The 15,880-nt window shown below is 36.9% G+C and overlaps 1 protein-coding gene across 10 annotated transcripts in view; it reads right to left on the reverse strand.

Annotated features, from left to right (window-relative positions):
- Positions 1–11,002: 11,002 nt before the first annotated feature.
- Positions 11,003–15,880, reverse strand: part of Adgrg6 (adhesion G protein-coupled receptor G6) — a 134,970-nt gene continuing 130,092 nt past the window's right edge. For 6 of the 10 annotated variants that reach the window (XM_074073240.1, XM_074073250.1, XM_074073256.1 and 3 more), the window contains one exon: positions 11,003–13,797. In XM_074073240.1, the coding sequence (XP_073929341.1) occupies positions 13,619–13,797 (179 nt within the window). In that variant the 3' untranslated portion in view covers positions 11,003–13,618. The remainder of the gene's footprint in view (positions 13,798–15,880) is intronic. The other 4 variants (XM_074073275.1, XM_074073287.1, XM_074073272.1 and 1 more) reach the window with 3 other exon arrangements.

A 15,880-nucleotide genomic window follows, 5' to 3' on the forward strand; every position in this document is an offset into this window, starting at 1 on the left:
CAAAGGGAGAGCACATATGAGAGATATAGGAATAGGTAGAAAACCCAAAATATGAAAGCATTTAATGTCCCCACTCCAGAGGAGCTAATACAGAAATCTTAAAGCGACAGAGGTTATCATGAGAAAGGGATCAGTAACCAGGGTAAAGATCACTTAGAGATGAATTAACATGGGTCATAACACATGTGTACACAAAAGCAATGCTAGGAATATTTCTGTATAGCTATCCTCAACTCAACTAGCAAACACACTTTGTCTTCCTTATTAAGCTTTTGTCTTTTCTTCAACAAAATTAGTGATAAAGGCAGAATAGGACCTGCCTGGAACTGACAGGGAGAGAGGGAAAGAGGGTAGGGGAGGGGAGTAAGGGGGAGAAATGACCCAAACAATGTATGCATATGTGAATAAATGAATAAATAAATAAATAAATAAATAAATAAAATGTAGGAGATGGAAATAACAACAAAAACACTTCTCCTGAGACCATAGACCATGTGTCACCCAGAAAATTTAGAGGATTTTGATGTTAAAAGAGCACTGACTCTATTTGCCTTTTGAGATGGGGGCAAGATGGGGCGGTAGATACATGTGAGTCAGAGGAAGTGAATCTTTGTAATCTGCATGAAAAGTTGTTTCTGTGTTTGATATGTATTAATGAATTCTCCATAGACCAAACTAATTGTGGGTTGGTTTAAGAAAGTATATGTAGAGAAATTTTAGAATATTCAAAGGTAAAAAGGGCTGAAACCAAGCTCCTTACCATTATAAAATCCTGGTCTAATAAAAATTAATGATCTCATACAACACATTTGAACACTATCTACGTGTAAGGCATTCTGTGAGTTGCTGCTTGGAACACATGGAGAAGCAATAGTAAGGAAACTTCTAGAACCTAACTTTTTAGTTTAATGTTCTTCTCTGCCAATCAGTCACACCAAATTATTGAAGGGTGTGACTCAAACTCGAAGCTTTATTTCTTCTTTTTTTTTTTCTCTGAAGTACCGGGGTTTGAACTCAGGGTCTCAAACTTGCTAGGCAGGTGTTCTTGCCGCTTGAGCCACTCCACCATCTTAATTTCCTTACACTCTTGCTCATAAACCTCCCTCTTCTTGACAATACCTGAAGGCACATTTCAAGGATCATTTCAAAGACTAAATTTCTACTCAAAGTCATGCATGCCCGACTATTCCCCAATCTGGAATTAATCTTCCTCTTTTCTTTTCTCATGGTTGTTTTTATGCCGTGGCTTCATACTGCATACTGTAGAATCATTTTTCTCACAGTTGAGCATCATGTGGCCCCATGTTGACCCTGCATTATTTCCTTTGCTCCCTTTATGTAAAAAATAACAAATCTGCTCATATATATAAAGATTATAGAGGTTTTCACTAAAATATAGTTGTATAATCTTTGAGACTAAAAGAATACTAAAGAAGTAAAAAAATATTTCCAGGTCCCTTGGTTTTATTCTGTAAGAAATGTGACACGCTCCTTGAATGTACATGAATGGTAAAGACACAGTTTCTGACTCATAGAGGCCATCAGTCTTCATAAACTAGAAAAGCTCATAACTGATTATTGTACAGAGGAAAATGAAAAGGAACAAAAGAAAGGGTATGGATGTTTGGGGAATGGAAAATGACAATGATTTGGTGACAAGAGAGATTTCATCAAATAAGAAGCATTTAAAAATGGAGACTAATTGAAACAGTGAACACATGATCAGGAAGCAAAGCAGAGAAAATAGGGTAAGGTATATATGGCAAAACAGCTCAGTTGGAGTGTATCATGCATTATGGAGAGCCTTGAATTTGAGGCAAAGGACTCTAGACTCAATGTATTAGGTGGTCCTGGTTCTGACGGTGTGTTCATGTGTGATACAGCCAAAGGTTAGACGTAGGAAAATTAAATTGCTGTAAGTATGATGGTTTGAGGCATATATTATATAGGTAAACTGAATAAAAATTAGTTGAATGAATTGTAAAAGATTTGCCTTCACAAATTCAAAAGTAAAAATAAAAAAGGGATACAAAATAATTCTCTATTCTACTTGATAAAGAGTAATTAGTTTTTATAAATTCTTAGTACTTGTTATACTGTATGGTATTTATGTTTATTACAGAACCTAATGGGAATGTGAGTAACCTTATAAAGTAAAAAAGTGCATGTGCAGGAGAAGTAAAGAATTTTCAGTTATTATTTTATGATAGTAACCTAGCTGATTAATATTCTGAGGAATGGCTGGGATAGAGTGAGGAATCTCACTGAAGTACTAATCTTTTTACCCATAGTAGCTGTAATTTGAATATGAAATGCCCACTAAAGGTTCATGTGTTGAATGCTTGCTCCTCAGCTGGTGGCACTATATGTGAGGTTCTGGAAACTAGGGGGTGGAACCCAGTTAGAGGAAGTAAATTTCTCTGAAAGTTATACCTGGTCCCATGTTCATCCCTCGTTTTCTGCCTCATGTTCGCCATGAAGTACACCGTCTTCTCCACACTTCCACCACCATGGTGTTCTGCCTCCCCCATGGGCCCAGAATCAGCAAAGCCAAGGACTATAGACTGAAATTTCTGAGACCATGAGGAAAGCAAATCTTTTCTCCTGCAAGTTACTTCTGTCAGATATTTGTTCACGTGACTAATACAGAAAATTTAATACTAGGAGAGGGGCCATATGGATCCCAGGTCTTTGGAAATGTTATCAGTAGAAATTTGGAAGACTTTGGAGAAGTGGGCTAGAAAATTCTAGAATGATATAAACACATGACTCTGGTGGGAGCTCAGAAAACCAGAATGCTGACAGAAATGCAGACAGTAAACTCTGTGCTTATAAGGTTTCAGGTAGACATGAGGCTGCTACTGGGATTTGGACTAGCCACAATTCATTTTACACTTTTGTAAAGAATTTGTATACATTTTGTCTCTGTCTTGAGACTTGGAATAAGGCTGAATTCTAAAACTAATGGACTAAAATTAATGAAGGAAATTTCAAGATAGCATAGCTTTTAGGCTGTGGCATGACTATTGCCGGCTGCTTTTAGCCAGGTTCAGAGTGAGAATTAGAAGCAAAAAGCAGAACAGAAAGATTCACAAGTCATACAGTACATATGCACAGACACAAACATGCACAAACACACACATTTAATGCAACTGAAATGAATGAGCTTTCCTGGTCCCATATAAAGTTCAAACTAACCTACTGACTAAGTTAACAAACAGTCCTTACCAGAAGATGCCAACTGTACCCAGTTCTTCTTAGGTTTCAAGTTCAGGCTTCAAAAGAGAATGTGTGATCTCCATTGGAGTACAGAATTGCTTTCTTCTGGTGAAGGAAAAGCAAGGCAGACTCAGTTTTCACCCAGGCCTTCTAGGATACTGATTTCATTTGCCTGCACAATGCAGAATGGCTCTTAGGAATGATTCATGAAACCTAACAGCTCATTTTCCTGAATTTTAGGAAATAACAATTTTATCATTCAAAAAACATTAAATTCTGGATCCCTTGCCTACACCTACCCTTGAATTACAGAGTTTGTGCTAACAAGAATTTTGAAAGGGGGTTTGGGTACAGTGGTTTGTCCTATTTTTTGTTGTGATTATGCAGAAAGTAAGGTTTGAACATCACAGTTTTTTCAGGAAGTGCTCAGTGGAGCAGGGAGTGAATCTCAGATTGACTAGAATGGTAGGTGAAAAATGTCAACTGGAAAGAAGGAAATAACTGTCTTTTAATTTTGAGTTCAAGTTCGTTATGGTCACTTTCATCCAAACATATGCCAAAGGAGATATGGGAATATGTAACTGAGGAGGAGAAAATAGAAGGCTTTTCAAACTTCAAGAGTCTTTATTGAGTAAACACTGACTATACAAAATAGCAGAGCAAATTTTAGAAAAGAAAAGATCTTGTGAAAGAAAAAAATATCTCCAAGTGAATTGGAAATTATTTGGAAGAATGAAAGCCACAACTATGTTAGCAATGCCTTATAGCTTTTGTGGATAAGGAGATAAAAAAACCACTTTGTAACTGTGAACTGGTTTTTCTGTTACTGTGGCAAAGGCCTAGTAAAATATTTTTTAACTTTTATGTTTGTAGTATTTGCTTGGAATTATTCCTTTTTATAAGTAATTTTTTAATAAGTCTCTCAGTGTGTATGTATGTGTATATATTGTAATACATATATATATATAATATATATATATTATATATATATAGTTATCTACCAAACTTTCTGAAGAAATGTATTACTTTCAGGTTAAAATGCTACCTGGAAATGGGCTAATAATCAAGGTAATGATAAATTTCTTTTCATAAGACATGACTGTTATTTTTTAAAATTTCAAGTTACTAAACTGCACTTATTTCCAAATTGTCCAAGCATCCCTGCCATTCCACTCCACATATTTGCATTGCTGTACATGATTTCTCATTGCCATGATGTCTGAAAACTCATGTTTGATACAAGTTACAAGGTGATACTCAGGGCCTACGGAAGGCAATCACATGAAATGTGATCTCATTAAAGTGCTTCTTGGATCTCTGGGAATGCCCCCATAACTTAGATACACACAGCATTCTCTAATTTGAAAGCACACCTGCCTAGGCATCCAAGGGAAAAGGCAAAGACAGGCCTCTCTTCAGGGAAGCACATGGTGTGGGTTTGCTTAATGGGGCCCATTTGTTCTGCCTTTCTCACTGGCCTGGCAGGAGGTCTCCTAGTGCACATCTGAGGATACTTCTTGGCAGCTGTCAAATCTGTTTTGGTTGCTATCTTTGTATTTCCTGATGATTGGTTTTCTTCTTTTCCCATGTGGACTTGGAAATTTGTTGTAACTCACAGCTGAGGGGAGGGGAAGGAGAGTTCTGTTCTCATGTTGGGACATATTAATTTCAAAGTTGCTAAGAGAAGACTGGAATTTTATCTCTGATTCTCACAAGGGGTATTGCCTGACTGTTGGGCCATCTTCTTTTTTGTATCTGGGAGTGAATCTTTCTATTAATTCAATCCATCAGATGCAGTCAGTACTCTGAAAAATCCTGAATTATGTTTGTAGAAAAGGGGCTTATTTTGGGAATGAAAAGATATGGAATGCATATATTCCCTTGAAAAAAATCAGATTGAATAAGATCCAAACTCTTGCTTGAGATTTACCTCTCAGAATGTTGGATTTTATGTTTAAATAGAAGCTACTAGGATTTTTTTTTATATTTAGAGAAGTTAAAGGGTATTACAGAATTCTAGTGGTGAACCTATTTCTATTTCTAATAAGCTTCCTTTGTTATAAGGATAAACTGAGTCCCACAGAAAGTAAGAGGCTTAGTAAAGTCCCACAGCCCAGACCATTTACTATCAGAATAAGTATTTCCTAAAAATTAAGCCTGTGACCCTTCTTCATTGTAAGATTCCTTTAGAATGAAGGAACGTTGGGTTTGGCAAAATGGGATCAATCAACCTTTCTGAACTTTAAACTGCAACAGTTCTATAGCAGCCTCTAGTTCTTTTCATAATTTTAGTTAACACTATTTTAGATTATCAGTTTCACTGCAGGCTGTAACATGGTTTTCTTGATGTGGCAACTGCTAGACTGATAGCAGTAGAATGCAGCCTAGCAAGCTAGGACCTCAGATTTCCCTTTAATGCAAGAAGTTAGCCAGAACAAAAAAATATTTAACATAAGTTCAAATAAAGCAAGTCTAACAAACACTGGAATTTTTTGTAAGCCAAATTACAATTGTTTTTGTAACAACCTAACAGTCATTCAAGGAAACCTAAGAGTTTATTAAAAGGGGAAGAAATGATTTCCAAAGCTGTGAGGGTCATGTCAGTGAATCAATTCACCATGCTTTCAAAAACATCACTTGATTTTACATAGTAAAGTTGATAGAGCAAAATAAGGATAATTAAAATTCCAAGCTTTTATCTTTTTTAAGTCTCTTGCTGAAGACAGAACTCACTGGCATTCTGTTTGACATGCCTTGGCACAGGGCACTTAGTAGTGCCTGGCAGCAACCCACCAGTGTGATCACAAGCATCCATCCACCAGGTTAACATTGGTATTGTTCCTGACTACACAGCCTTCTAGCCAGATTCTCTAGACATCCTGGATTCCTGAGAATATGAGAGGCGGGGGTGCTGGCCAAGGGAGTATGCCATTTGGATCTTTTGAGAGAGAACTTTTTGTACTGTGTGTAGTAACCTCTCAGCTTTTGGGGTCAGGATTAGTGAGAAAGACTAATCGACTCTCAAACAGTGTCCAGTTAGTAACTGGGGACATTGGGAGTAATAAGCCTGGCTACATAGCCCCCAAGTGGGATAGGACTCCACACTGGGAAACCTCTCTGTTGGAGGTCCTGCTGGGCCAAGATTCTCAGAGCAACACTGCAGTAGTGTCTTCCTCTTTCATACTCTCCTTTCCCTAGTGTGGGATGTGCACACTTTCCTTTCCTCCAGTTCTCCTTTTATCTTTCACGGATCTTTTCTCTAGTAAACAGCAGGAATTTCTAAATCCATACCACCATCTACTTGCTGGGTAACCCAAACTTATACAAGTTAACTAACACCCTTTAATCAATCATTTTTCATTCATAATCAACTGCTGTACTTGAACAGTCTCTAAGAATCCTGTGTGAATTAGCTACTTTGACCCTTCCCCCACATGCGTACCTTCTGTTGAATGGGTGACTCTGTCCAGCCATATTCACAACTCAGTATTCTTCCATTGGGATAGTCACTTGATTAAAGCTCAGTTTATTAGTGTCAAGAATTCAGAGACATTGAAACAATGGTTAAATGGTATTAAGAACTAGAGCATAAGTTCATGGTTAGGATGCAAGCCAGACATACCATCACCATAACTTCAAACCATCCCTAAAACAGTATTGCTATGATGAAACAGAAACTGAAGGTCTTGAAGAGGAAACTCTGCTGCAGAGATGGAGAAGTGTGTGAAGGTGAAAACTGTATGATCACCACTATGGAAAGCATGGGCAGTTTCTTAAAAAGCTAAACATAATTTTACCATGTGAGCCAGCAACCACAGTCCTTTGTATTTACCCAAAGGATCCAAAAACTTATGTCCACACAAAAACTTGCACAAGGATGGTTATGGCAGCTTTATTCATAATTGCCAAAAATCTGCCTTGGTCCCAGATCTCCCAAAGTCTGGCTACAAAGCTGGCAAGTAGGTTACACAAGGACCTTCTGTGCTCTCACATTTTAAGAGCTCTTAATATTGAAGCCAGTGAGCCCCTAAAAGAGTTCCCAAAACTGCTTAGAAGAAGTTTTTGTCTCTATTCATCTGACTTGAGTTGAACCTAGTTCCTTTTCTGATACCATTAAAGAAAACTTACAGTTATTATTAAACTGATGCTATTTATTCTTATTATTTATCACATAAAGTGAACATAACACTAGCTAACAGATCTTAAACAGCACAATACTAATACAGCTGTTTTTCTTTGTTCTATATTTGTAGTTCATGTTTTTGCGAACCTGTCATAATCTAAGGTGCTTTGGTATCTGCTTTTCTAAAATATAAAATGCAAGTGGGCCAGGTAAACTATAAATTTCAATTTATTAGTATATTTTATATACTTTATATATTTCAATATATTCATATGCTATAGTTTATTAGCCAAGTACCTGCTATGTGGCTGAGCAGTACATTATTGCTTATGAAAATAATAACTATAACCATAACCTGGTGTAGACTGTAACAGAACATCATTCAACAGGAAAATTCACACATGTGGAACAAAAAAGTAACAAAACATCAAGTGTTAAATTTAAGTGATGTAGACACTGCCAGTACTTAAAACGATTTCTGCTCAGTGTTATAGGAGATAATGCATCAACTTTGATTGGGCAGCAATGATATGTCAGATCTTTGTGGAGAAACCAATGATTCTTTGAATTTAAGTAGTTTCAAATGTGTCAGAGCATCTCCATGCAGCCAGGCTCTGTGTTTTATTTTGCAACACCCCAGAACAAACACACATTGGGGTCACTTATTGTATTAGTAGATTGAGCATTATGACATGAAATAGGAAATACTGCAGTGATTTAGAGGTCTTTCTTCTGCTTCAAGAGTGCTTATGTCTTTATTTTGTATTTTGTGCAGTGTGAACTAGATACTACAAATATCAGTATTAAAATGTGGTCATAAGAATATCAATTGTTTTATTCTGAGATCTGAAAGTGTAAAATTATTTGAAGTAATTCAGAATAAAAATAAGCCAAGCCAAATGGAGCATGCAACTTAAAAGACTCAAAGAAATTTTGGAGCATATCTGAAATTATTTATTACCTACTTATTTTCAAGTGTTTAAAATATATCTGTAACTAATAAACTTTGAGGCTTTAGAACTCAACATATAAACTTAAAATAAACTATAAACAAAATAAACCAGCTTTCAGAGCACAGCAAATTTAAAAATATTTTAATGAGATGATTTGTGGACTGCATTGTAAAATCTACTCTAAAGGAAAATACTTTTATTAGTTTATTTAAACTACTTTAGCCAAGAATTTGTATTTACTGTAATGTTTCAAATCTTTTAAATTCTTCTGATTTAAAATAACTAACTTGTTACAATTGCCCAACAGGTAAAACAAGCCTCTAGTTATTTAACTGGTAAAACCCAGGAAACTCAACAAGCTTTCCCCAATATCTGTCCCTTTACATCTAACAGACTGTATCCTCTAACAGCCAATTGTTCTTGACCTCAGAAAACACCTCTTCTCCTTGCCACCTGGTTTTTTAATCATACTCATCTTCAGGATCCTGCTAAGTGAACCGCCAACTCTCTTCTGGGCCTTCTGTTTTGCCTCCAAATACCCTATTCCATCCATAGAAGAAGTAGACAGATAACACTCCCTAAGATACATTTCCTTATGTTGATGCTCCTTTAAGCAACCATCACCTCCTTTCTTCTCTCCCTTTCCACATTTCTTGACATAAGCAGTGTTTTTCATGAAGGCTTACTTTCTTTCATGGCTCCTTCTGATGTCAAGGCAACTGGAAACGATCCGGTCAGTTGCCATTGTTCTGACTGCGGTGAACTAATTCTTACCAAAATGCAGGCTTGTTGCTGCTCTGAAACAAGGCACTGTCATCACTTTCTTGAGACTTGTGATTCCCCAGACACTGGTTCTCAATTTGCTTTATTTGATGTACTTCTGCAAAGGGCCCCTCACTGTCCTCTCTGAGTCCAGTCCTTCTTCTTTTTAATCATCCTTTCAGTCAACTTCCTAAAGGCTAGCTAAGATTGGGCTCCTTTGCTGCCTAAAATCCTTTATACCTCTCTTATGCCTGCTGACAGTCAACCATCTCCAGCTGGATACCAGCTCTTCTCACGAAGGCCTGGTCTCAGCCCCGTCATTGCTCTGCAACCTCTTTTCCACACCCTGTAATCAAGCAAACCTCAACTGTTTTTCCACTCACTGCCTTGGACTTTCCAGCATTCATGCCTGGAATAACTTTCCTTACCCCCAGGAGAGGTCAATTTGAATCCATCAGAACTTCAAAGACCAAATTGTCACTCATGTTTTGCTAGTCCAGAGATTTTTTTCCTGCATCTCTGGAAGTTTCTGTCAGAATCTCCTACCATTTCTCCTGTCCTTGGATTATCTTCCTTCACAGGTAGGCTCTTGGTAGGAGGTAGCTGGGAAGAGGGCTGATGGAGAATGAATATAGTCAGATGGACTTGGCTTTGAATTCTTCTCCTTCTTTCTCTTTAGCTACAGAAAGCTACTTACCATCTTTAATCACTAGTTTTCTAAATATAAGGCAAATATCAACACTTTCTCATAGAATTGTGATTTAAAAAAATTTACACAGGAAAGCAAGTAAGCAGCTGGCACCCCAAAAAAAACCATTTTATGATTTTCTTTTCTATCAGGTTCAAATTAGTCAGCTTAGGTGGTTGGGCTGCCTGTGGTAATAAAACATGTAATTTTTTCCACTTTTTTGTGATAGACTATAAAAGCAAATATCAAAAACCTTCACTTTTTTCTTATTTTTCTCTAGGAAAAAGAAAAAACTGTAGCATTAATTGTTCTTCTTTGAAATGAAAGAGGAGGAGGGAAGGAAAAGGGAGAGGAAAGGGAAAAAGGAAAGAAGTAAGAAATGAAAGCCAGTAGGGAGTGGGGAAAAAAGAGAGAGATTTAGTGCTTTTTATATGAAGGAGTGGAATGTTTTCCAACTGAAAACACAGAAGTGCTTCCAAACACTGTATTTATAAAGTCCAGTTCCTTCAGATTCCATAACTGCTACAAACATGGATCAGCCTACAAATCAAATCCGTGTTCCTCCTTTGCTCCCCACCACCGCTGCCCACACTTCCTGAAGGAACCTGTGCACACAGGGCTGCAGATGACTCTTAGGCAACTGCTCCTCTGTTTTCTTAACTTGGCTTGGCCCACAGTTGTGAACTTTGGCTCAGAAGACCCCATTTCATAGTGACCTGCCAAAGAGCCTCGCAACTTAGCACTGGGCATACACTTTGCTGAAGAGGGCTGTAGGCCAAATTGGGCTTTGGCTTTCTGTAGAAAAGTTATCCTAAGTAACCAAAGTAAAAGGAAGCGGGCGGCTCTGTTCTGATCATGCATGTGAAATTGGCTAAAATTTGTCATTTTCTAAGTCTCTCACAATGGAAACAGCAACTATAAACATGCAAAAAATATCCCAGGTCCTAAATTCCATATAATGTTACTGACTCCATACCTTTTGTGGGATACTGTAGACTTCCCCTGAAGAAGCCTGCATTACTTCTAATCTGCCACAGAGCTTGGCTTTGCCTCAGTTATCCCAAGAAATTCTAAGAACTTCAAAATGCATTAATCCCAGTGAACTGGATCTTTGTTATATATTCATTCCCAGTGTTTTTCAAAATAGCCCCAATGTCACTGGCTTAATTGGTGGCAGGTTATTTTCCAGTTGTCAAATAATCTTTTCCTATTTGAGAGTCAGAAATAGAAACATTCACTCATAAAGGAACTGAACAATTTGGAACATGAACAATATAAGTATTTATTTGAAAAACATTTTCCATTTAAGTAAAATGGCAAATCAGTCATAGTAGTTTCTTACTACCAATTCCAATTTGCACTCACAGTCACTTTAATCCATCATATTCAGAGACATTGCTACAGAAAACTATTTCACAATTTCTAGGAAAAAAATATATACAATCTCTCTAATAGAAAGTTAAGTAAAATAATAAAGATAGGCAATATAAAGCTAAGATATGAAACAAACTGACATGTATGAACACAAATAAATAAATATATACAAAAGAGTCTATGTCAACAACAGAAAAAGGAAGTCTTTACAATCAAGAAATGGTGACAAGAGTGGAAGTTACTCTAACAAACCAGAATTAAAAAAAAAAAAAGCGTGGGCAGGAAACAGAGTCTGAACTGTGCTATTCTCAGAGATGGGTGTAGGCTGGATTTTGGCTTCCCAGTTAAATTCCTGGCCCCCTCTTCTGAGGGGCTCAATGTAGGAGAGAACTGCATACTTAGAACTGAGGCAGGAATTTGGCTCAGTCTTCTAAATCCATTTGCAAATGTTTCTATTCAGCTGTTCATTTTTTCCTCACCTGGTTATTGAAAATTTCTAAGGTGGGGTTGACATTGCTGCCAAATACGCATTAAAAAATGTTTTCTCAAATCTGGATGTTTATGAGTAGAAATAAAAAACAAAACCAGTTTTGAAGCTATATCTTAATTACTATTAACTAAATACACACTTTGTGCAGAAATCTTACAGTAGAAAGCTAATTAAAATCTATCGTGTATATCTAACGTTGGGGGGACTATACAAATATTCAGTGACTATTTAAGGTTAATTTGTATCTATACATAACCTCTGGCACAATAAGCAGCCTGTTAAAATAAACCTAAAGAAAAGGATTTCGATCTACTGTAGTGAATCTGAGTGACCTTAAGAGTTACTATACTTCTCTCATAATTACTCCCCTTCCCTCTAAAAGCCAGGCTTGGGCAAAGCTCACTGTCCCCCAGGATGGTGATCTAGGCTGTTACAAAATGAAACAGTAATAACAACCCATCACTACACTGTGTTGTCATTCTTTCCAGCCTGGCAAACAGCTTCGTGATTAAAGCTAGGTGAAAGGTGAGAGGCACCTTGAGTTGCTATAGGCCCTTCTACATCTCAGACTGAGACACCTGCTTTTGGCACAGAGGTTCAGGCCTCCAGGGATCTGTCTGGCCTTTGCCTGCAGAGTGGCTCTGCCAGAATCCCTCCCTTCTCATCACTTGTGCTGTGGCTTCCTTGAACCTGAAGATTCCTGGAGGACCCAGAGCAAAAGAAAAGGGCAGCATGCACTGAGATCCATTTCTAAGACCCTGGATAGGATTCCATCATTTAAGAACAATTAAAATATGGTCTCCTTCACCTTCATTAGTAAGCAAGCAGGCACTGATCAGATAGTTTGAGAGTTAAATAAGCTGCTCAATATTACGCATGGCTGTATGCAGAAGCCTGAGCCATAGGCACCTCCTCGGGCTCTTATAAGCTATAATTAGAGGACTCAGTACAAACAGCTTTTAGACTAGCAGTTTACAGACCCACAAATTTATAAATTATTTTGATTAATTGAACCTATAGTTCTTCTCGGTGTATATTCCTTGGAACAAAATTCTCATTAGGGGAAGTAAGAGAACTTCATTTCTGTATTGGAAATATCTTAAAGTCATTAGAGTAAGGACAGGGTCAGAGAGTTTCAAAAGTGTGTTTCCTAAAAGGGAAAGCCTACTGCATACAGCACACCTGATGGAAATTCTCCTTCTCAGGAGTCTGTGAAGGAACGGTCTAACAGGTTCATTTGTAAATAACTACTGGGGTGTCCATGTCATTGCAATGTCAGTACTAAACTGGATTCAAATGTATGGAATTAAATTAGAATTAATGATGATGATTAAGCTTTGTGCCTTGAATACAATAAATGAAATCTTAGAAATTTACACAGTCTTAAATTAACTAGATTAATATTTTGGGAAAACTCTTTCTTAAACATGTTGTGGACCTAAAGGTTAGGTTATGTATTTGGTATAATAAGAAAATATCATTTTTAATCTTTGGGTCAAATATTAAAACATTCTTTTCTATTTGTGTTTGAAATTTCACTGAAAAAGAAAAAAATGCTGCTTCATTCATAGAAAATAGTTGGAATTGAACTTGTGGATATCCAAAAAAAGTTACAAATATTACTGTGCTTACAGTTGAGAAAGATGATTTAGAAAACAGTCATATCCTGGCCTAAAATGTGAGGTGTGGCATATGGTATCTAAGCTAGTGTTTGCCCTTGGCTTTGATCTTTCCTGATTTCTGATTAGTTTGAATGAGTTACATATTCTAACACATCACCTCTCCTCTGGCTCCTGAGTCAGTTGCCCTCAGTACTGAAGTTGCAGTGATGACGGAAGCTCCTCCATGGAAGAAATGTATTAAAAGGATAAATGCTGGATCTCACAAAAGCCTTCTTAACAAAACACATTCCTCTGCTCTATGCAGTTGCCTAGGTAACAGCACAGTGGTTTCACTATGTGCAGACCTTCACATTTCCGAAGATTGATTTTTTTCCTATATTAAATACATCAAAACTTTGTGCTGTGGCTGAAGGTGTCTGACAGGATAATATTTTTATAGAAGTTATCTGAATGAGCATTGCAATAACCCTTGACCTTATCAATGACCTGATGGACAGGGATGATTGATGTTTGTTCTCCATCAGCATGGGTCAGTTTTGACAAGGGCTTGTCCAAGGAAGCACTGTCTGCAAGAAATGATACAAGAAATCAGGTTGCATGAAGAACTGTACTCTGTTACTTCACACATTCAAGTCTGGTTCTTTTGTAGGTTAGGTAACAGGCAGCACTACAATTTCATGTTTTTCACCTTTAAAGTGCACTCCCAGAATTCACTGAATAGCAACTTGTCTTTTAGTGATTTGTGCTGTGGTTATAAGAAAATATCCTTGTAAATGGCATTTTTCAGTCATCAATAAAATAATTTTAAAAGTCTCAATTTGAGGCCAGTCTGGGAAAAAAACTAGTGAGACTCCATCTTTACAAACAAGCCAGGTGAGGTGGTACACCCCTGCAATTCCAACATTACGTAGAAGGATTATGGTCTGAAGTTGGTCTTAGGCAAAAAGTGGAAGACCCTATCTGAAAAGCAATATAAAGCAAAAGGTAAGAGGTGTGACTCAGAGGTAGAGCAAATTCCTGAGTTCAAAGGTCAGTTATAGATATATATATTAAAGGTGGTGACACACACTTTTACACCCAACTATTTGAGAGGTGGAGGCCACCCAAGACAAAAGTTAGCCTGACCCTAACTCAAAAGCAAAATGACAGCAACAGGACTTGGAGTATAAGTTCAATTGCCACTACAGCAAAAAAAAAAAAAAAAAAAAAGAAGAAAATATCTATATCTATGTGGAAGATGGATATAAAAATTAAGAGCTTAGGCTAAAATTAATTAAATATGCTGAAATGTTTATGGAGAAAATGATATGCTACCTAAGATATGTTTGCCAAATCATATAGAAAAGGAAAATGGATATGTATATAATATATAATATGTATAATATATATATGTATATATATATATTGTTGGCTCTAAGTTGATGTGCACAAAGAGATTCTACTTTTCATGTTTGACACATTTCATAATAAAAATTTTATAAAGTTTAATTTAAAGGCACTTGGAAAATAAAAGTGAATAAAAATGAACATAAAAGACTACTTTGAACACATTTTCCCAGGACTTTTAGCTTGTGAAATGAATGGAAAATAGCAAATCCAGAATTTTTAATGAATTGTTAATGATAGAAATCAAGATTCTCTTCATCAGAAGTATTTTTGTATTTTCAAACTTCTTTTTCATTAACTTTGTTACAGTTTCAGCGATAATATCAGAGCAACTGATAGGACCGCTAATCAATTTCTACACGAAAATGTTATTTCTCTAGACCCAAAACGTTCCTAAAGTTATTTCAGAGAGTGCCCTGCAACTCATAAGCTCTTTTTCCAATAAATGCATGTGGTTGTCTTTATGTACTCTCTGAATATCATAAGCATCTGACCTTTTCCTTCTCCCAAGATACTTTGCAAAAAAATTATACATTCAAAGTAATCAAATTACAGACTTTACATTAAAGAAAGAGAAAACATGGTGTCCTATCAGGTATTCAGTTCTCTACAGTTATATCTTATCTATACACCGATGGAGATGTAAAAACTATCCTAAAACACTGCTTTCAAGAATCATAGCTCCAAAATGGGAGTATTCACTTGAGGTCTTTTATGTTTTGAGAAAGTTGGACCTAGTATGTGACACAACCTATAAAATCCATGAATAATTGGTCAAAGTTTCATCATGATTTCTGTTGTTTTTGGAAACTATTCCAATTGTTCAAATTGTCCTGTATTGGAGGAGACACTAAACCAAAAAAGGCTAAAAATAAGAAAAGGTACCCTCCTTCTATGGTAAAGGACACCAGAGAAGAAGAGACGGTTCATGAATAGTATGGGCAGAGGGAAGCATGGTAGAACGACTCAAGCGTGTCCCAGTGCTGGTGAGGAAAAGCCTGGAAGTCACAGTTGAAGCCCCCGCCCCCTCTCGCTGGTTGAATCTGTACTTCCTTCAAGTTCAGATGTTCAGTAGCCACTGGTTTTCTGTTGGGGATTTTTCTATTGACTTAAATCTCAATAATGAATAATTTGTGCTTGATGTTTCTAGAAAACCACATGTCCTCAGAGAAACCTCAAGGATATATTTCTTCTACTTCTTGGACAAATTCCAGGGGCACATGTTTTTAGAGACTGTGACCAGCCCTGTACTAAGACATGATC

Source organism: Castor canadensis, chromosome 1, assembly GCF_047511655.1.
Source record: "Castor canadensis chromosome 1, mCasCan1.hap1v2, whole genome shotgun sequence".
NCBI lineage: Eukaryota > Metazoa > Chordata > Mammalia > Rodentia > Castoridae > Castor > Castor canadensis.